The following is a 21378-nucleotide window of genomic DNA, read 5'->3' as shown; positions in this document are numbered from 1 at the left end:
GTGGAGCTGCTGGTCTGTACGGATTGTTGGCAGCTCACAGAGGCAGGACATTCACCCTGCAGGCTTGGGCAACCATGACACTGACCAGGCAGGTACCGGATTAGTTTTTAATCACACTGAGAAGCAGCTGCAGTGTTCTGCCAAAGCACAGGCCTATGTCACGACTGTTAACTTCAGTCTATTCTTTTTTATTCAGTCTTCTAAAGTGTGCTATTTGCCACATTCGCAATATTGAATTCCAGAACCAAAGGACAGAGGTGTTGTGTTTCGAATGAAATGTTAAGCACAAGCCCCATTTGTCTCACAGCTAGACATACAAGATCGCATGATATTATTCTTAAGAACAGCAGATTAAAGCCAATATTTGTCCCATAACCAATATTTAATATCAGATTATCTGATCATTAAAACATAACATTTGTCAGTACTGAACTTGAGTGTTGTTGAAAAGAATGCCACCTATATTCACACACAGGGCTCTGTTTTTTGCAGATGGAAAGAACATGTACACAGTGGGCCTGATTTTACCAAAACTTCGTGCCAAATCGCGGTAAAGTTGGGCATCGGGCCTATACCGCGATCTGCACCCGAATCCGAGCAGATCGTGCCTTTACCGACACCTGATTCGGGTGCGGGTCCAGCACGCGCCTGAATCGGGCGGCCCGATGATTTAAATGCATTTGCATGCATTTAAATCGACTCAATGAACCGCACGCCCAACTCTACCGCCAAATCCCACTTTACCGGCTTCTGGCCCGATCCGCGTCCGCGCTGTTACCCACCTGCAGAATAAACGTCCGAAGTCGCAGCTGCAGCCTCCGATCCCTCCTGGCACCATCACTGGTACACTACCAGCTACAGCCATCTCTCCCGCTCTCTCGCACCTGCAGGGAAGAGTAATCTGTGGCTGGTAGTGATGGTGCCAGGAGGGATCGGCTGCTGACAGGCAGCGGAACGCCCCCCCCCTCCCCCCAGAGTATGAGACGTCACACCCCTTCTCCACTCCCCCAGAGGATGAGACGTCACACCCCTTCTCCACTCCCCCAGAGGATGAGACGTCACACCCCTTCTCCACTCCCCCAGAGTATGAGACGTCACACCCCTTCTCCACTCCCCCAGAGGATGAGACGTCACACCCCTTCTCCACTCCCCCAGAGGATGAGACGTCACTCTCCCTCCCCTCCTCCCCTTCCATCCCTCCCCAGAGGATGAGACGTCACGCCCCCTCTCCACCCCACCTCCTCCCGCCCTGGGGATGATCGGTCTCACCCCCCCCCCCCCCCCCACCCCCACCACCCCCCCGAGGATGAGACGTCACACCACCGCCCCCCCACCCCCAAAGGATGAGACGTCACCCCCCCCCCCTCGGCCAACCAGAGGGTGAATGTCAGAGAGCCGCTCTCTCCGCTTTCTGCTTTTCTTTCGCGCCCGGGCGCGCTGTCAGATTTTTTCGAACTGCGCATGCGCATTTCAGAGCTCCGATCGGTCCGCCAGCGGTAAGCCCCACCCACAGCGCGGATCGGGCCGGAGCCAGTAAAACGCGTATGGGCGCGCTGCAAAGAGGATTCCAGGTGCGGATCTATTTGACGCCCAGATCCGGCACTTAGACTCAAAATGGTAAAATTCCCCCCATATTGCGCCTGTTCCAACTAAACGAAAACTTAGGAAACAGTAATTCCATGGTTCATTCTCCAGACAATGCCTTGACCAGAGTTGACCTGCTCAGTTTGTTTTCTCCATGCAACGCCTCCATCAATTCAGAAAATTCCTGATGTCTCTCTTCTTCAGCAATAAAATTATCTGGAAGTATTAATTTAGCTTTTAAGTCAACAGATAATATCATAACTACTGCCGGCATTTATATTGCCCCTTTACCACAGCAAAGTATCCCAAGACACTTCATGGCCCAAAAATTATGACAAAGGTGTAGGATTGAAGAAATATCCGAAAGGAGGAGAGGGTGGTAGAGAGGCAAAAAGGTTTCAGAGTTTAGGACACCATTTTGTAAACATTCTTCCTGATTTGGCTCCATTTATGCCTTAGATTTCATTTGACCCTAGATGGAAAATCTGAGGGAAGGTGGGGAGAAAAGAGGGGTTGGAGGGTTTAGTTCTTGACCGCGCAGGTGGTAAAACAGGAGTTGAGCAGGAGTGGGGAGTTGATGCAAAGGCAAGGCTGCTCCCAAAAATGCGACACCTACCTAGTCACAGGCTTTTTTTTTTGCAGAAGCAGAAATCAGGCTTCAAAGCAGTCCATCAGGCCTTTCCCATCAACAACAAAAATACTCGACAATTTAAAGGGGCCTCGCCACTGTCAGAAATAAAGCCAAGCTCCATGGCAGCCATTGTTGCCTCGGAGCTTGCAACCCCAAAACCTCACAGAGTCCCACAGTTTGGGAAGCCTTGGTTTAGGGCCAAGATAGCTGAAAGCTGGAGTGGCGTTACTAAAATTAGGGATGCACAAGAAGAGGGGAGTTTGGGAAGTTCCTATATAGGTGGGGGCAAATCCACTGAATGATTTGAAACAAGGATGACAATTTTAAAACTGAGGCTTAACAGACAGGGACTTCTGCAAGTCAGGGTAGTGATAGCATATTTTTCAATGAGCTCAAGTTGGAAGATGGAGCGTGAGCCGAGAGAGCATTGGGATAGTCAAATCCAGTGATAACAAGGGTATGGATGGGTACTTCAGCAGATGTGTTGAGACTGGAACAACGTTGGGTGATGTTAAGGAGCTGGAAGTTGACGTTGCTGGTGATGAAGCAGTTATATAGCTGGAAGGGTCGAATATGATACAGAGGTTGTGAATGGTTTACTTCCGCCTCAAGCCAGTTAACAGGAAAAGCAATGGATTTGGTGTATAGGAAGTGGTGTTTGCGGCGTAGACTGAAGAGGATAACTTTGGCCGTCCCAATATTTTGTTGGAGTAAATTTCTGTTCTTTCAGTACGGGGCGGGGGGTGGGGGGGTGTGCACATCAAGATGATGGTGAGATGGAGCTGTGTGTGGTCAGTGTATATGGGGAACCTGACTGTGTGTGTTTTTAGATGAGGTCACCAAGATGGAGCATGTTATACTCTCTAAGTTAATCCATGGAATGTTGCAGTAATCGGAAATGATGCAGAACAATATGAGAGCGCTCACCACTGAGTCCCCATCCTCAAGAAAAATCAGCCACGATTTTTTTCCAAGTTTAATTGCATCACAAACAGGCTTACAGTAACACTGCAGTTAAGTTACTGTGAAAATCCCCAAGTTGCCACACTCCAGCGCCTGTTCAGGTACACTAAGGGAGAATTAATATGCCCAACGCACATAATCAGCTTTTCTTTCAGACTGTGGGAGGAAACCTGAGTACCCAGAGGAAACCTATGCAGACAAGGGGAGAACGTGCAGACTCCACTCAGGCAGTGACTCAAGCCAAGAATTGAACTTGGGTCCCTGGCGATGTGAGGCAGCAGTGCTAACCACTGTGCCACGGGCTCAAAATCCTGCAAGAGGCCAAAACTGAGCTTGTCGTCGGAGCGATCTCTATGCCAATGTCTCCATTCCCCCGCTATTGATGTAATGAGGTTCCCACCAGCCTGACGACGTAGGACACACTTCCAGGGTTTATTTTCTTCAAAGTGCTGCACAACATGGCGATAAAATCCAGTTGTGCAGCCAGCGAGCTGCACACCACTTTCCTTGCCTGGTCCTGCACTTCAAAGAAAAAACAGAAAATTCCACCCACAGAAATGAAATGCTATTACAAGCGTATGCTGACTTTGCACTTCTTAATATTTTTTGCTGATCAGCATTAACCTTAGTACTGAAGTCGGAGATCACGGACACAAGTGATGAACACACCTCATCTCTCTGCCTCAAAGGTCAATGTAGGAATAGAAGCAATTTTGCTAATAAACTCAACAAAAATTGTGAATTTAGAACCAAGGCATTATTTTCTTTTCAATTTATGGGATTAGCAGGTACTGAAGTACAACTTACATGAACAAACTGCCCTGCCCTGCTTGCATATTTCCTTAATAACCACAGCTTTTCATTTTTATACAATAACCCAACTGATGTCCCTCAGTGTTGGTGAAAATTAAAACAAGTGGAAAAGGAGAAGAAATCTGGAACATGAGACTATTTTCCTTTCAGGTTACTGAACCCAAATTTTGCCCATATCTGTAGAATAGAAATTCAATTTAATGGCATCATTCAAATTTGCCATAGGTGCAAGCCCACAGCAAAGATTTATCCAACTTGGTAATATTCTCTAAACTGAGCAATCGACCAAACTTGCAACTCCACAGTAATCGGTATACAAAGGTACTTTCCGCTGTCACTACGCCTGTGATCGGTGGGGGAGAGGGGGGCCGCGATCGGTCTGGATGACTGGTGGGTGGAGGGAGAAGAGGGTCAGTAATGTTGTTGGGGTGGGCCATTGTCTGTGGGGACCAGGGAGACACATTATCCAGCCAGGGAGGGATAAGAACATAAGAACATAAGAAATAGGAGCAGGACGAGGCCATCTAGCCCCTCGAGCCTGCCCCGCCATTCAATAAGATCGTGGCTGACCTGAAGTGGATCAGTTCCACTTACCCGCCTGATCCCTATAATCCCTAATTCCCTTACCGATCAGGAATCCATCTATCCGTGATTTAAACATATTGTGGCAGGGGAGCAGCATTCTATCATTTCTTTTTCTACGCATGCGCAGTTGGAGGTGCCGATTGGAGCTGCAGAGTTTCGGGTGCGTTAACCCTCGCCCACAGGCATGTGCAGAGTGAATTGGACTCGTTGATATTTTTTCAGGCAGAGTGCGTATGGGGGTGCCTGAGAACGGGTCTAAAAGTCGGATCTGGAACAGTCCCAATTTCAAGTCCGCCCAGCACTTAGAATCAAAATGGTAAAATAGGGCCCTAAGATTCTGGAAACCGAAAATGTCACTGAGACAAGGTCAAGAATGCATTTCCACCATTATAAAGTTAACTAATTAGTTAACCCTTCACAAGTTAATGAGTTTTTGTAAAAATGAACTGGTATCTTAAATTACACAATATTGGCAGATTTGACATGTCATTATGTTCTCGCAAATGGAACAAGACATGGCAGTTTATGTCACCAAGTATTTATATTATTGCTCCACTTGATCCTGAGATGAACTTCCGACTTTATATTCGCACCATCTCTTAAGATGGCCTTTTTCCACCTCTGTAACATTTTTCCACTTTGCCCCGTTCATCTGCTGTCAAAACTCTCATTCATGTCTTTGTTATCTCTAGATTTGACTATTCCAATGGACTCTTGGCTGGTTTCCCACATTACACCCTCTGTTAACTCCACATCATCCAAAATTCTACTGCCCATGACTTAATTCATAGCAGGTCTTGTTACTATAGAATCCCAACAGTGCAGAAGGGGGGTCATCCGGCCCATTAACCCTGCAGTGACTCACTGAAAGAGCATCTTACCCAGGTATACCTCCCCCCACCCTTCCCCTAGCCCTATCCCCGTAACCCCAGGCATTTAACATGGTCAATCCGCTCTTTGGACACCAAGGGGCAATTTAGCATGGCCAATTCACCTAGCCCGCACATCTCTGGACTGTGGGAGGAAACCCACACAGACATGAAGGGAAAGTACAAACTCCACCCAGTGACCCAAGGCCAGAATTGAACCTGGGTCCCTGTAAGGCTAACCACTATGCCACCGTGCTATCAGCCCCGTGCCTGCTGACCTTTTTGGGTGCTAGTTAAACAACATCTTGGCTGGGATTCTCCCAGCCCGCTGCGCTGCCCCCCTCCCTCCATTTCCGTAATCTCCTTAAAGCCCAAAACCCTCCAAAATATCTGTGCTCCTCTAATTCAGGCCTCTTGTGCATCCTCACTTCTAACTGCTTTAGCAAAGCCTCAACTGCCTCGGCTCCAAGCTCTGGAATTCCCTCCCTACACCTCTCTTGCTCAGTATTCTCCTTAAAAACATATCTCTTTGACCAAGCTTTTGGTCAACTGACCCGATAGTTCCTTTTGTAGCTCGGTGCCATATTTTGCTTTGAAATGTCCCTGTGAAGTGCGTCGGAACTTTCATTATGTTAAAGATATCAAATATATATATATAATAATATATATATATATATTTATTATATATAATATATATATATTTGATATCTTTAACATAATGAAAGTTCCGACGCACTTCACAGGGACATTTCAAAGCAAAATATGGCACCGAGCTACAAAAGGAACACATATATATATGGCCCTGGAATGCTCAGGCTAATTCTAATGTCTCCAATTCCCATTAAGAATAGGCCTTTTTTGCTCTCTAAAGGTGACTACATTTCCTCTGACTCTGAACTGCAGGAATGTGAGGTGCCAATTCAAAAGGGCTTTACAATCCAAAAGAAACTATTTTGTTTAGCTACTCTGGGCTAAACTTCACAACCCTTCAAATTCAAAGCAATGTGACTGATGAGGCTGCAGCCTAAAGTACTGTATGCAAGAACTTTCAAGAAACCCAAACTATGATTACCCTCAGAAAAAGTATTTTTGTGTGAAGTCAATAACAAGTATCAAATATTGCCTCCACTTGATTTATACCCGCATGAATTGAGGTCACACAGTGCCAGGCAAAAAGGTGGAGTCCTTTTAAAAGGAGTGATGAAAGACATCTGCCCCTTATCCAAAGCTGCTCATTTATTCAGTTTGTTTAGGAATCTATTAACCACGCAAAATGGATTCAAAATGCAAAGGTTCTTGTGATAATCTCAACATATATGAAGACTGATACAGATTGATGACCTATCTTGTAAGAGTACACTCAGAGAATCTTCACTGCAATTCTGCAGAATTGTACAATTTTTGCAACATGACTGACAATTCAGATTAATTTCCAAACACTTCATATTAAAATGTCAGTCAAAAGCAAGTTTGGGTAAAATAATTAATTTCAACGACTGATTGTCACGATTTGTAATACAGGATGCGTCACTGATGCAGGCATTTTTTTTTTTCTCTCCAAGTCCTGTACCAAAGGTAATTTTCAATGGAATTTTGAGACTGGAAACAATAGAAGCATCATGTTTATTCTATACAGCAAATATTCGGTCCTAACCAAAAAACAATTTATTTATTTTAAACAGCATTTCCCACCATCAACATAATAGCTCCTGCCTTTTGGGTCTCCAACATTCAAGGCAGAACAAATCATCAGAAGTTGTACTCAGATCCAGTACTGCAGAAATAATACAATAACTATAAGCTATTGTAATCAAATCACAGAACAATTTAAAAAGGAATTCATCCCAAACAAACTAGATAACGATTTAAAAATTATTTTCCGTAAGCAGTCTTTTTTTTTAAAGTAGGGGCGAGTCTATGGTTCACTTACGCAGACTTGCCCTCGTTATCCAGCTTGGTGGGACTGATCCCTTTTTTGCCCAAGAGGGCTGCCACCTTCTCGGTGTCACCATGCTCCACAGCTTGCAGCAGTCGGTCATCATTTTTGCTCCACTCATGTGCCTGCAATGCACAAAGAAAAACAGAATGAGTGCGGAGTTATAGGTTCTTATTTTGTGGGGCTTAACAGCTCAAACACAAGCAATGCATTAAACAGCAACATCAACACAGAATCAGAATCTCTTCCGTGAAAGATATTAGATGCTGCCTCCCGGGCTTCAAAAAATTTGAAAAGGTAGCTGAATGAAAAGACCTTACAGTTGACACACATGTCTAGACAAAAGAGGAATTTCAGATCTTGCAAGGCATTCTCCATAACAACGTTTAACTGGACTAGTCAGAGATCCATCAGTTTGCATATGCTGCACCACGAATTCGAGCAAAAAACTGCTGACACCAGCCTCTATTGACTGGCTCACTGCCTGAACTGATCCTTTGGGAGCAGCGTTATGCATCTCTGCGCGAGGTTGCTTCAAAGATATAAAACCTGATTAAAGAAAAGGAACTCTGTCTGGACAGTCGTAACAGGAAAATGTATTGCAAATGTCAGACTATGACTTTTCTTCAGATTTTATAGCCTATATTTTGCATTATCCAATACCCACAACTACAAAATAATTCTCGAATATGACTGAATTGTGTGACACATTCATAGATTCTGCACCTGGGAGTGAACCACATGTGACTTAATGGAGGTATTAAAAATGCCATCACAGTTGTAAATGTTGCCCATTTAGAATAAGTTATAGGTTGGTCAGCACCTGGAAAGGACAGGTAGGTGAACATCTTGTGCAGGGTTCTTCACTAGAAATAACAATGGGTCCACTCGAGACATCAGTGTAGCTTTCTATTCCCCACAGATGTTGCCAGATCTATGTGCTTCTAACATTTTTTGTTTTCATTTCACCTACACATCATTTTCTCTTAATTCACTTAAAACTTGCTGCATAAAGCACTGGTTTGGTCCTAACTAGACAGAATATTCCATCCAAATGCGATCATCTAACTTCAGGAAGGTTGTAAACGTCCATGAGAAGAGGTTCACCAGAATGATTCAGGGGATGGAGGGGGGGGTTAATTATAAGGTTGCGTTGGAAATTTTGAGTTTGTTCTCCCTGGAGAAAAGGAGATTGAGGGAAGATTTGATTGAGGTCTACATGATTATGACAGGTTTATCAAAGGTAGAGGAGGAAAAGCTCTTCTCATTAACTGATGGGACAAGGACTAGTTAACACAGATTTAAGATTTTGGACAAAGGCTGCAGAGGGAATGAGAGGAGGAACATTTTTACACAGCAAGTGGGAATGAGTTGGAACTCACTGCCCACAAGGGTGTTGGAAGCAGAAATGGTTCATGATTTCAGAAGGAAACTGGATTGGCACCTGAAGGAAATAAACTTGCAGGGCAATGGGAATGGAGTGAAGAGTGGGACAGACTGGATTGCTCCATGGAGAGCCTACATGGATTCCATGGGCCAAATGGCCTCTTTCTGAGCAGGGAATTTACAGTATTACTAAAAACTTTTTAAAATTTTTTCCACAGGATTTGGGCATCGCTGTCTAGGCCAGCATTTTTATTGTCCACCCCTAATTGCCCTCGAGTAGATGTCTTCTCGAACCGCTGCAGTTGATGTGTTGTAGGAACACCCATAGAGCTGTTAGGGAAGAGTGCCAGGATTTTGACCCAGCAGCAGTGAAGGAATGGTAATATAGCTCCAAGTCAGGATGGTAAGTGGCTTGGAGGGGAACTTGCAGGTGGTGGTGTTCCCATATATCTGCTGCACTTGTCCTTCTAGGTGGTGGAGGTTATGGATTTGGAAGGTGCGATCGAAGGAGCCTTGGGGTCAGTGTACCATTGCGCACACTGCTGCCACTGTGCATTGGTGGTGGATGAAGAAAATGGTGAGTCTCAGGTGGCAATCAAGTGGGCTGCTTTCTCCTGGATGGTGTTGAGCTTTGAGTGTTGTTGGAACTGTATTCATCCAGGCAAGTGCAGCGTATTCCATCACACTACTGACTTGTGCCTTGTGACTGGTGGATAGGCTTAGGGGAAATCAGGAGGCAAGTTAATCTCTGCAGAATTCCCACCCCTTGACCTGCTCTTGTAGCCACGACTGGTCCAGTTCAGTTTCTGGTCAATGGCTCAAATTTAGGCCTTTAAATAATTTAACAAACCATAAAATAAAGCTTTGAATAATTTGATACTAATTTAATGTTTCATGACTTGCAATCATGCGGGAACGAGCAGTGAACCAAATTCAAATATCAAAGTTGTCTGGTGATGCTTCATATGATGACAAATTTACTTTGCCCCTTTTTAATTAGCCTTCAGCATTCTGGGCTAGAATGGTGAGGAAAAATTTCTGGATTTCCGCTCCCATTATCAAGTGATCATTAAATACAAGAAGGATGGGATTAGATTTAGCTTCTGATATTCAGGTTCACACAAATCAGGCACAGAAAAGCAGCTCACCACCACTTTCTAAAGGGAAACTATGGATGGGCAATCAATGTTGACCTAACCAGTGACATCCATATCCTGTAAATGATTTTTTAAAAATTGTAGCTGGTTAAGAACTCCACAGCTGCTGGCATCCATGGAATCATGTTCTATCCTGATTAACTGCCTCCAAATGGGGTGGAGGAACTTGGTGATAGCCGTGAGCAGGGTGGGGATAGGTTGGGCAGCATATTAAAAACATCAGTGTAAAAGCATCAGCAAGTAACAGCACACAAGTTTATGCCCGCTATCCTCCAATGCTGAATTCCCAAACCCGATCACATAATTGCGAAGAAGCATGAAATTTCGACCAAGCTCTTCTGCAGTGGAAATAGGGGAGGCAACATTAACACACACATTCATGTCAAGGGAGTATTCTTGCAACTGTTAGCTGCTACCTCCAGAACAGCAGATCACTCAGACACTGAACTGCACAGGGATGTATGTCAGCAGCTGTCAAGATATGAGAAGAAAACTAAAACTAAAACTATGATAAATTTGCAGCAAATGCAAACGTCAATCTGTGTTCACATGGCATAAGCTTTCTCACAGTTTTGTTTCCAAACAGACGTTTATCTTTTTCCCTCTGACAGTGATTTTAAGAAACGTTAACCAAACTTCCAACTCCTGGGGTTCTCTTGTGTAACCCATGCTGAGAATAAGCGCATGTCACATCTATATATACAGTCAAACAGCAATTCAACACCAAGGATCACAGAAGCAGCCTCTTGGGCAACATACCAAGAGCTGTCAGTGGCCATTGAATCACAGTGTAGCACAAGTTAGCATCTTCAACAAACAGATTTATAGATTATTACACTTCATGTCTCAAGAGAGCTTCAGAGACAACAAATTACTTTGAACTGGGAGGATGTGTTTTGTAGGCAAATCAGCAGCTTTTGTTTCCTCATTATAAAACAGTGCAAAAATATGATGAATTACGAGGGTTTTTTTTTTCAGTGGCATAGCTTTAGGGAGGAATGTTGGTCAAAGTACTGGGAGAACTCCCTGTTCTTTGAACAGTGCCATGGGATCGTTAGTCCACTAGGCACAAAGGAACTTGGCTACACTTCATAGAATCCCTACAGTAGAGGGAGACCACCCGGCCACTCAAGCCTGCACCGACAACACTCCCACCCTATCCCCGGAACCCAACATATTCACCCTGCTAATCCCCCTGAAACCTGGGTCAACTTAGCATGGCCAATCAACCTAACCCACACATCTCTGGACCATGGGAGGAAAGGGGAGCACCGGAAGAAACCCACGCAGACACGGGAAGAACGTGCCAACTCCACACAGACCCAAGCCAGGAATCAAACCTGGGTCCCTGGCGCTATAAGGCAGCAGTGCTAACCACTGTGCCGCCCCAATCCTCACATGAGTGAAAGTACATCCAACAGTATATCACTAACTTGCAGCAGAGAATGCTTTTGACCAGCCAAGTGACATGGAGAACAGGAAAAGGATTTTTTAAAAATGCTATTCATAGAATCTAATAGCCGTAGCACTGCATTTGGATATTTTTCAATATAATCTGGAGCTTCACTTAGTCCAAGGGTCACTGTGACTGGAGGAAAAAAATCTTTAAGAGCACATTTTAGTCTCAACCCTTACAGTTTCAGAAGTTTGTACACCAGTTATTTTAATACCTGGGATTTGAAATTATATTTCAACATGAAGTTTACAAGTGGCGCAATAGCACTCAAGGTGGCACAGTGGTTGGCACTGCTGCCTCACAGCACCAGGGATCCAAGTTCGATTCCTGGTGCGGTCACTGTCTGTGTGGAGTTTGCACATTCTCCCCATGTCTGTGTGAGTTTCCTCCGGGTGCTCTGGTTTCCTCCCAAAGATGTGCAGGTTAGGTGGATTGGCCATGCTAAATTGCCCCTTAGTGTCAGGGAGACTAGTTAGGGTAAATACATGGGATATGGGGATAGGGCCTGGGTGGGGTGTGGTCGGTGCAGACTCGATGGGCTGAATGGCCTCCTTCTGCACTGTAGGATTAAAGTTTAAAGTTTATTTATTAATCACAAGTAAGGCTTACATTAACACTGCAATGAAGTTACTGTGAAATGCCCCTAGTCGCCACACTCCGGCGCCTGTCCGGGTTGGAAGAAGCGATCACAGTGTGGCTGAATTTAAAATAGAGATGGAGCGTGAGAAGGTAAAATCCAATACCAGTGTCTTGTGCTTAATCAAAGGAGACTATAAAGGGATGAGGGAGGAGTTGGCTAAGGTAGACTGGGAGCAAAAACTTTATGGTGGGACAATTGAGGAACAGTGGAGGACTTTCAAAGTGATCTTTCACAGTGCTCAGCAAAAGTATATATCAGTGATAAGGAAGGACTGTCGAAAAAGAGATAATCAGCCATGGATATCTAAGGAAATAAAAGAGGGTATCAAACTGAAAGAAAACGCATACAAAATGGCAAAGATTAGTGGGAAACTAGAGGATTGGGAAATCTTTAAAGGTCAGCAGAAAGCCATGAAAAAAGCCATGAAGAAAAGTAAGATGCATTATGAGAGTAAACTAGCTCAGAATATAAAAACAGATAGCAAAAGTTTCTACAAATATATAAAACGAAAAAGAGTGGCGAAAGTAAACATTGGTCCTTTAGCGGATGAGAAGGGGGATGTAATAACTGGAAATGAGAAAATGGCTGAGGCATTGAACAGGTATTTTGTGTCGGTCTTCACAGTGGAAGACACAAATAACACGCCAAAAATTGATGACAGGAAGGCTATAGCAGGTGAGGACCTAGAAACTATTATCACGAAAGAGGTAGTGTTGGGCAAGTTAATGGGGCTAAAGGTAGGCACGTCTTCTGGTCCTGATGGAATGCATCTCAGGGTACTAAAAGAGATGGCGGGAGAAATAGCAAATGCACTAGTGGTAATTTACCAAAATTCACTGGACTCTGGGGTGGTTCCCGCAGATTAGAAAACAGCAAATGTGATGCCACTGTTTAAAAAAGGAGGTAGACAAAAGGCAGGTAACTATAGGCCAGTTAGCGTAACTTCTGTAGTAGGGAAAATGCTTGAATCTATCATCAAGGAGGAAATAGCGAGACATCTGGATATAAATTGTCCCATTGGTAAGACGCAGCATGGGTTCATGAAGGGAAGGTCATGTTTGACTAATTTGGTGGAATTCTTTGAGAACATTACATGTGCAGTGGGCAATGGGGAACCTGTGGAGGTGGTGTATCTGGATTTCCAGAAGGCATTTGACAAGGTGCCGCACCAAAGACTGCTACATAAGATAAAGGTGCACGGTGTTACGAGTAATGTATTAGCATGGATAGAGGATTGGTTAACTAACAGAAAGCAAAGAGTAGGGGTAAATGCGTGTTTTTCTGGTTGACGATCAGTGACTAGTGGTGTGCCTCAGGGATCAGTGTTGGGACCGCAATTGTTTACGATTTACAGAGATGATTTGGAATTGGGGACCAAGTGTAATGTGTCAAAATTTGCAGATGACACTAAGATGGGTGTCAGAGCAAAGTGTGCAGAGGATGCTGAAAGTCTGCAAAGGGATATAGCTAGTCTGAGTGAGTGGACGAGGGTCTGACAAATGGAATACAATGTTGGTAAATGTGAGGTCATCCATTTTGGTAGGAATAACAGCAAAATGGACTATTATTTAAATGGTAAAAAATTGCAGCATGCTGCTGTGCAGAGGGACCTGGGTGTCCTTGTGCAGGAATCTCAAGGAGTTGGTTTGCAGGTGCAGCAGGTAATTAAGAAGGCAAATGGAATTTTGTCCTTCATTGCTAAAGGGATGGAGTTTAAAAACAGTGGGGTTATGTTGCAGCTGTATAAGGTATAAGCTGTATGAGGGCACACCTGGAGTACTGTGTACAGCTTTGGTCTCCTTACTTGAGAAAGGATATACTGGCACTGGAGGGGGTGCAGAGGAGATTCGCTAGGTTGACTCCAGAGTTGAGAGGGTTAGCTTATGAAAAGAGACTGAGTAGACTGGGGCTGTACTCATTGGAATTCAGAAGAATGAGGGGAGATCTTATAGAAACATATAAGATTATGAAGAGAATAGATAGGATAGAAGCAGGGAAGTTGTTTCCACTGGCGGGTGAAACTAGAACTAGGCAGCATGGCCTCAAAATAAGGGGGAGCAGATTTAGGACTGAATTAAGGAGGAACGTCTTCACACAAAGGGTTGTGAACCTGTGGAATTCCCTGCCCAGTGAAGCAGTTGAGGCTACCTCATTGAATGTTTTTAAGGCAAGGATTGATACATTTTTGAACAGTAAAGGAATTAAGGGTTATGGTGAGCAGGCAGGTAAGTGGAGCTGAGTCCACGAAAAGATTAGCCATGATCTTATTGAATGGCGGGCAGGCTCGAGGGGCCAGATGGCCTACTCCTGCTCCTAGTTCTTATGTTCTTATGGGTCAATGCACCAAACCAGCATGTTTTTCAGATTGTAGGAGGAAACCGGAGGAAACCCACACAGACACGGGGAGAACATACAAACTCCACACAGACAGTGACCCAAGCCAGGAATCGAACCAGGTCCCTGGCACTGTGAGGCAGCAGTGCTAACCACTGTGCCGCCCATGATTCTATGATACTATTCCTGCTTAGATTGCATCCCACACTTAGAGTATACCAGACAGAATGGAAGATAGTTTGCTTTTCTTTGTAGGAACATAGGAACAGAGTGGGCCATTCAGCCCACTGAGACAGCTCCACCATTCATAGAAACATTGAAACTAGAAACAGGAGTAGGCCATTTCGAGCCTGCTCCATCATTCATTTTGATCATGAATGATCATCAAAATCAATGTCCTGATCTTCCTTCCCCCGATATCCCTTGATCCCTTTAGTCCCTCGAGCTATATCTAATTTCTTCTTGAGGTCAGACACCGGTTTGGCCTCAGCTACTTTCTGTGGCTGTGAATTCCACACATTCACCACCTTATGGGTGAGGAAATTTCTCCTCACTTCAACTAGTCTTTCCTCATATGACAGCCCTGCCATCCCACCAATCAGCCTGATAAACCTTTGCTGTACTCCCTCTATAGCAAGGGTACCTTTTCTTAGATAAGGATATCAAAACTGCACATAATATTCCAGGTGTGGCCTCACCAACGCCCTGAACAATTGGAGTAAAACATCCCTATCCCCATATTCAAATCCTCTCACTATGAAGGCCAACATACCATTTGCCTTCTTTACTCCCTGCTGTACCTGTGTGCTTACTTTCAGGGACTGATGCACGAGGACACCAAGGTCTCGCTGAGTATCCACCTCTCTCAATTTACACCTGTTCAAGTAATAATCTGTCTTCCTATTATTGCTACCAAAGTGGATAACCTCACACTTATCCACATTATACTGCATCTGTCATGCATATGCCCATATAGTCAGCCTGTCCAAATTACACTGAAGCATCTCTGCATCTTCCTCACAGCTCATCCTCCCACACAACATTGTATCATCTGCAAATTTGGAGATAATACATTCAGTTCCCTCTTGCAGATCACTAATATATAATGTGAACAGTTGGGGTCCTAGCACAGACCCCTGAGGAACCCCACTAGTCACTGACTACCAATCAGAAAAAGACTCATTTATGCCAACTCTTTGCTTCCTACCTGCTAACCAGTTTTCTATCCATCTCAAGATATTACCTGCAATTCCATGTGCTTTAACTTTACATTCCGAGAGACCTTGCCGAAAGCCTTCTGAAAGTCTAAATAAACCACATCCACTGATTCTCCTCCGACCCAGCACATCCTTTGGACTGTGGGAGGAAACTGGAGCACCTGAAGGAAACCCACTGTGACATTGACTGTGATTCTGCACATATATGTCCCACAGCACTCTGGAATGATCCAGAGGTAGAAATGTTTAGTGCCACTGTGGCCTCCAGAGCCATGGGTGTCCTCCCACATAATTGGAGACTTTCACAGGCCCCATCATCTGCCAGATGTTCGTGACTCTTTCCCTTGATATCCGGAGCCTCCAGCGATCACTGGACCTGGGTCATGTGAAGGGTGACTGTCTGTGTGAAGTTTGCACATTCTCCCCGTATCTGCGTGTGTTTCCTCTGGATGCTCAAATTTCCTCCCACACTTCAAAAATGTTCAGGTTTGGTGGATTGACTATGATAAATTGCCTCTTGGTGTCTCAAATTGTGTAGATTAGGGGGTAAATACATGGGGATATGGGGTTAGCGCAGGAGGTGGGCCTGGATAAGATTCTCTATTGGAGAGTTGGTGCAGACTCGATGGGCCAAATGGTCTCCTTCTGCACTTTGGAATACCATGATTCTAGTTTGACTGCTGCCTGTACATTGTGGCAGGTGGATACAGCCATGGTAGCTAGCAGGGATCTTTTAGATGGCACATTAATTAAAAAACATTAATTCTGATTGGGCTGCCTGCCTGTGTTACCCATGCGATGAGCTTAATAATTCACGAGCCAAGTTAAATTCCGATCGATTGGAGTTTTAATCCCCTTGATCCCTCCTCTAATTAACGCTGGGCACATGTCTAATCCATGAAATAACATGCGGGTGCGCGATAACGTTGGGATGTACGCCTGACATCATCCCGCACTATTTAACGCACCCCACCTCCACCTCACAAACATCTAGTTCCATCCTAGGTGTTGGTTGAGAGATGCAAGGCTTTGGTCACACTGCTACAACATGACTTTAAAATAGGATTGAGAACAATTTTGTCTTCTTGGCTTATTTGCTCCATGGCTACAGAGTATTTTACAGTTAGTGCTGCTCAACTTCCATCTCTATTACTGTAATCACACTGATGCAGTCATATATACTCATCAAATTCCTGCAGAACTCATCGCCAAACGCTGTAGCCTGCGCCTCGGCTCCCTTCTCTGCGACTGGATCCTGAATTTCCTAACTCACAGACCACAATCAGTAAGGACAGGCAACAACACTTCCTCCACGATCATCCTCAACACTGGTGCCCCACAAGGCTGTGTTCTCAGCCCCCTACTATACTCTTATACACCAATGCCTCTACCTTCTCAGAAGACTAAGGAAATTTGGCATGTCAGCTACGATTCTCTCCAACCTTTACAGATGCACCATAGAAAGCATTCTTTCTGGTTGTATCACAGCTTGGTATGGCTCCTGCTCTGCCCAAGACTGCAAGGAACTACAAAAAGTCGTGAATGTAGCCCAATCCGTCACGCAAACCAGCCTCCCATCCATTGAGATGGAGAATCTGGTTTGACAAGGGTCTCCTGGACTCAAAACATCAGTTCTTTTCTCCCCTTAGAGATGCTGCCAGACCTGCTGAGATTTTCCAGCATTTTCTCTTTTAGTTTCAGATAACTCCATCTGCTGTCATTTGCTTTTCTCCCATCCATTGACGCTGTCTACACTTCCTGCCGCCTCGAAAAAACAGCCAGCATAATTAAGGACTCCACGCACCCCAGACATTCTCTCTTCCACCTTCTACCATCGGGAAAAAGATACAAACGTCTGAGGTCATGTACCAACCGACTCAAGAACAGCTTCTTCCCTGCTGCCATCAAACTTTTGAATGGACTTACCTCACATTAAGTTGACCTTTCTCGACACCCTAGCTATGACTGTAACACTACATTCTGCACTCTCTCGTTTCCTTCTCTATGAATGGTATGCTTTGTCTGTATAGCGAGCAAAAAATAATACTTTTCACTATATGTTAATACATGTGACAATAAATCAAATAAAATCAATTTAACCAACACATGATACCCATTCCTTCAACTTTCATGCAGTGATCAAATGAATAATGAACTATTGCAATCAGCCATTTACATTTACCCCTTGATAAAAAGCCAAGTCTCCAAACCACTTTATTTTTCACTTCTTTGCCACCCCGACCATACACATATTATCAACGTGACATCAGGAACTTAGGATATCTTTATAAATTAAGAAAAAAACATTGTAGACTATATTTCTTCATGATAAAAGATGAATGACCAGCGAGCCTTAAGTCAGTAATAAGGAAGTGTCCTCGTGCATCAGGCACTGAAAGTAAGCACGCAGGTACAACAGGCAGTAAAGAAGACAAATGGTATGTTGGCCTTCATAGTGAGAGGATTTGGGAAAGAAATAGGGATATTTCACTGCAATCGTATAGGTTGTTGGTGAGGCAACACCTTGTGTGCAGTTTTGGTGTCCTTATCTGAGAAAGGATGTTCTTGCTATAGAGGAAGTGCAGCAACAGTTTACCAGGCTGATTCCTGGGATGGTAGGGCTGTCATAAGAGGAGTGACTAAATCGGTTAGGATTATATTCATTGAAATTTAGAAGAGTGAGAGGGGATCTCAAAGAAACTTCTAAAATTCTAACAGGATTAGACAGGATAGATTCCAAATGGCGGGGGAGTCCAGAACTAGGGGTCATAGTTTGAGGATAAGGCGTAAACCTTTTAGAACTGAGGTGAGGAGAACTTTCTTCACTCACAGAGTGGTGAATGTGTGGAATTCACTACCACAGAATGTAGTTGAGGCCACAACATTATGTGATTTCAAGAAATTAGATATAGCTCCTGCGGTTAAAGGGATCAAGGGATATAGGGGGAAGGCAGGATCAAGGTATTGAATTTGATGATCAGCCATGAATGCCAGAGCAGGCTCGAAGGGTAGAATGGCCAATCCTGCTTCTATTTTCTAAGTTTTTACATACAAAAAGAGTCTTAGAGTTGGTTGAACAATCTGCCATATACTATCATAATTTGGAGGAAAAATATTTTAGAACATAAGTAAAAGGTCCGCAATTTCCAAAAAGAGTCCGACCCAAAAATTATTTCTTGTTGTTTCAGATAGACAATGACTTGGACATTTTATACATTTTTTTTGTTTCAGATTTGCAGCCTTTTCACAGAAATCCTGAAGTGCACAGATTTCTGGACTGTAGATCTTGTCACATAAAAACTAAGAACATGCAATCTAAGCAGCCATGCCACAAACTGAGAGTGCTGCATTTGGAATGAAACATCTTTCTTTTTAAAACAAAAAAGATCAAAAACATTAAGCTCAAGTTAAATTGGTCGAGTACTTACACCAACCGGCAGAAATGAACACAGAAACATGCGTTTCATTGTGGCAGTTTTGTGCTACTCTGCTCCTTCGTTCTTTGCTCCTCAAGTCACCAATAGGTCTGCTCGCAAGTACCCGACTTCACAATTTCCTCAAAACCAAGTTTTCTTTGTACCATCAAATCAAAGCATCACCATCGAAAATACACACACTGGATTCCATTGATCAGCCCCCTTCTCCCCTCCAGAGGCTGACGTGACTCTAGCTCATACAGAATTTCCATTGTACAATAGTACAAGGGGGTTTCTGGAACACACTAACATTTGTGTGTTAGCGAGATACCAATTTGCAATGACAAAGTATTCATATTAAATAAACAAGATAGAGAGAACGACATCATGTTGGCACAGTTAGCCAGGAAATAGACTGCGTTGCTTCAAAAATATATATGATAGAGGCCTAAATTATGCAATAATATCTTGGCTGCCTTAACATAGCATATTTGTATGTTGACTTTGGGAAATTTTTAAATAGATGAAGATTGGTTGATATCCGGATGTCACTTCGTTAGTTTAGCTTATGTCCAGAGTGTGCAGCAGCAGAACAGTACAAGTGGGGGGTGTGGGAAAGGGGAAAAGCAGAACATACTAAAGCAAACATATTTTATAATAATGAGCTTTAATAGTTTTGAACCTAGCCCTTGCTGCTATAGCACACCAATTACAATCTTCACATAGCTATTTACGAAGAGCAGGCTTGGGTTAGTAATCTTATTCCTTAGAAGTGTTTGGAATTCATGGTTTTATCAAATTCTAACAAAGAAAGCAGCTATTAATTTGGAGCATCACAGCAGAAAAATAGCATAGTTCCATCATAAAGTTACATGGTAGTGTCCACACAGATCACAGCAGAATTTAAAACCAATGTGCTTTGATAAGACAGGGCATATTCCATAGGCTGGAGAAGTTCCAATGAACATGTTTTTATTTGTTAACAAGACATGAATGTTGCTGGCAAGGCCAGCATTTGTTATCCATCTCCAATTAACCTTGAGAAGGTGAAGGGGAACTATCTTCTTGCATTGCTGCAGTCCTTGTGGTATAGGTACACCCAGAGTGCTGTGAGGGAGGAAGTTCCAGAAACTTGACCCATCAACAGTGAAGGAATAAGGACATAGTTACAAGTCAGGGTGGTGTGTGACTTGGAGAGGAACTTGCAGATTGAACTTGCCATACATTTGTCTTGTTCTTTAAATTGGCAGAGTTCAGAGGTTTAGAAGTTGCTACAAAGTGATATTGCTTAGTAGTTTCCTGTGTTTAACATTTAAAATTTAACCAACTTTTATCATATGCTATTAAGAGGGACAGTGGCATTCCTTTTGGTTGAGTTATAGACAGTGCATATGAAGGCTTGGTTGTGCTGTATGTACAGTACACATACACATACAAAGCCACGTGCTAATATTCAGTATCTAAGCTAATGCATGACCACTTAGGCAAGGTACCAAACAGCAGACTGGAACTGCAGTGCACTGACGGTGTGCATATTCAGAAGGGAAGGGAAATCAAGAGTGAACAGAAGCCCACATACAGCAGACATGGAATACAATACATTCCATTCTTAAGAGCGAGTTCTAAATGATTGGGCCAATTTACTAGTGAAATATAAACTTTAAACCTCATCTCAACAATAAATGCAGAAACATTACAAAGACATTCAATGCCTAAAGCCACATGTGAAATTTGTAAGATTTGGCATCCCTAGACTTTGAGCCAGATTTCATGGACCAAATTGGGTCAGGACAAAGGTCAAAAGCAATGGCGGTGACGTTGCGCATGTTGATATCCCACCTCCATTCTCAATGTTGGGGAGGGGTGCGTGAGCCGGTTGAGGCTAATTAAGCTAGTTAAAGGCGAGATAAAAGCCCATCTTTGTAAAGTTTTTTGATGCTAGAGACAGCTGACATTTAGGAGCAGAAGGACCCAAGACTGTCAGAATCGATAGTAAAAGCCAGGGGAAACAAACCAAGTGGTGTGATCAATCAAAATTGAAGAGGTGGGAGATGCAGAGATCCAGCTATTGACAGGATGCCTGCGATTACAGCAGGACCAACAAAAGTCAAAGGGTTCTCCTATTATAAATGTTGATAAATGTTATAACATATGATTTTTGTATGAGAAAGTTAGAGGGTGGAGGTTAATAAAACTAGAATTTCTAGTCATGGGCTCGCATGGGCCGGGGATACCAGCGGAGGCTGTTTACTGGGCACCTCGCTGGGCACCATGGCCTCCACACATCTCCGGCTCCAGGTTTTTTGGAGTGATCCGGCGCGGAGCTGATTCCCCCCCCCCACTCCAAATCAGGAGTGGTTCACTCCAGCGGAGTTTACAACAGTTCCCCAC

General features: G+C 43.8%; 1 protein-coding gene across 3 annotated transcripts in view; it reads right to left on the bottom strand.

The window, feature by feature from the left end:
* Nucleotides 1-21378, bottom strand: part of rai14 (retinoic acid induced 14) — a 217372-nt gene that overhangs the window by 99242 nt on the left and 96752 nt on the right. For all 3 annotated transcript variants that reach the window (XM_078220432.1, XM_078220442.1, XM_078220421.1), the window contains exon 3: nucleotides 7376-7506. In XM_078220432.1, the coding sequence (XP_078076558.1) occupies nucleotides 7376-7506 (131 nt within the window). The remainder of the gene's footprint in view (nucleotides 1-7375; nucleotides 7507-21378) is intronic.

This window comes from Mustelus asterias, chromosome 1, assembly GCF_964213995.1.
Source record: "Mustelus asterias chromosome 1, sMusAst1.hap1.1, whole genome shotgun sequence".
Lineage (NCBI taxonomy): Eukaryota > Metazoa > Chordata > Chondrichthyes > Carcharhiniformes > Triakidae > Mustelus > Mustelus asterias.
The sequence above is the reverse complement of the archived record's forward strand: the minus strand, read 5'-3'. Positions and strand labels throughout refer to the sequence as shown.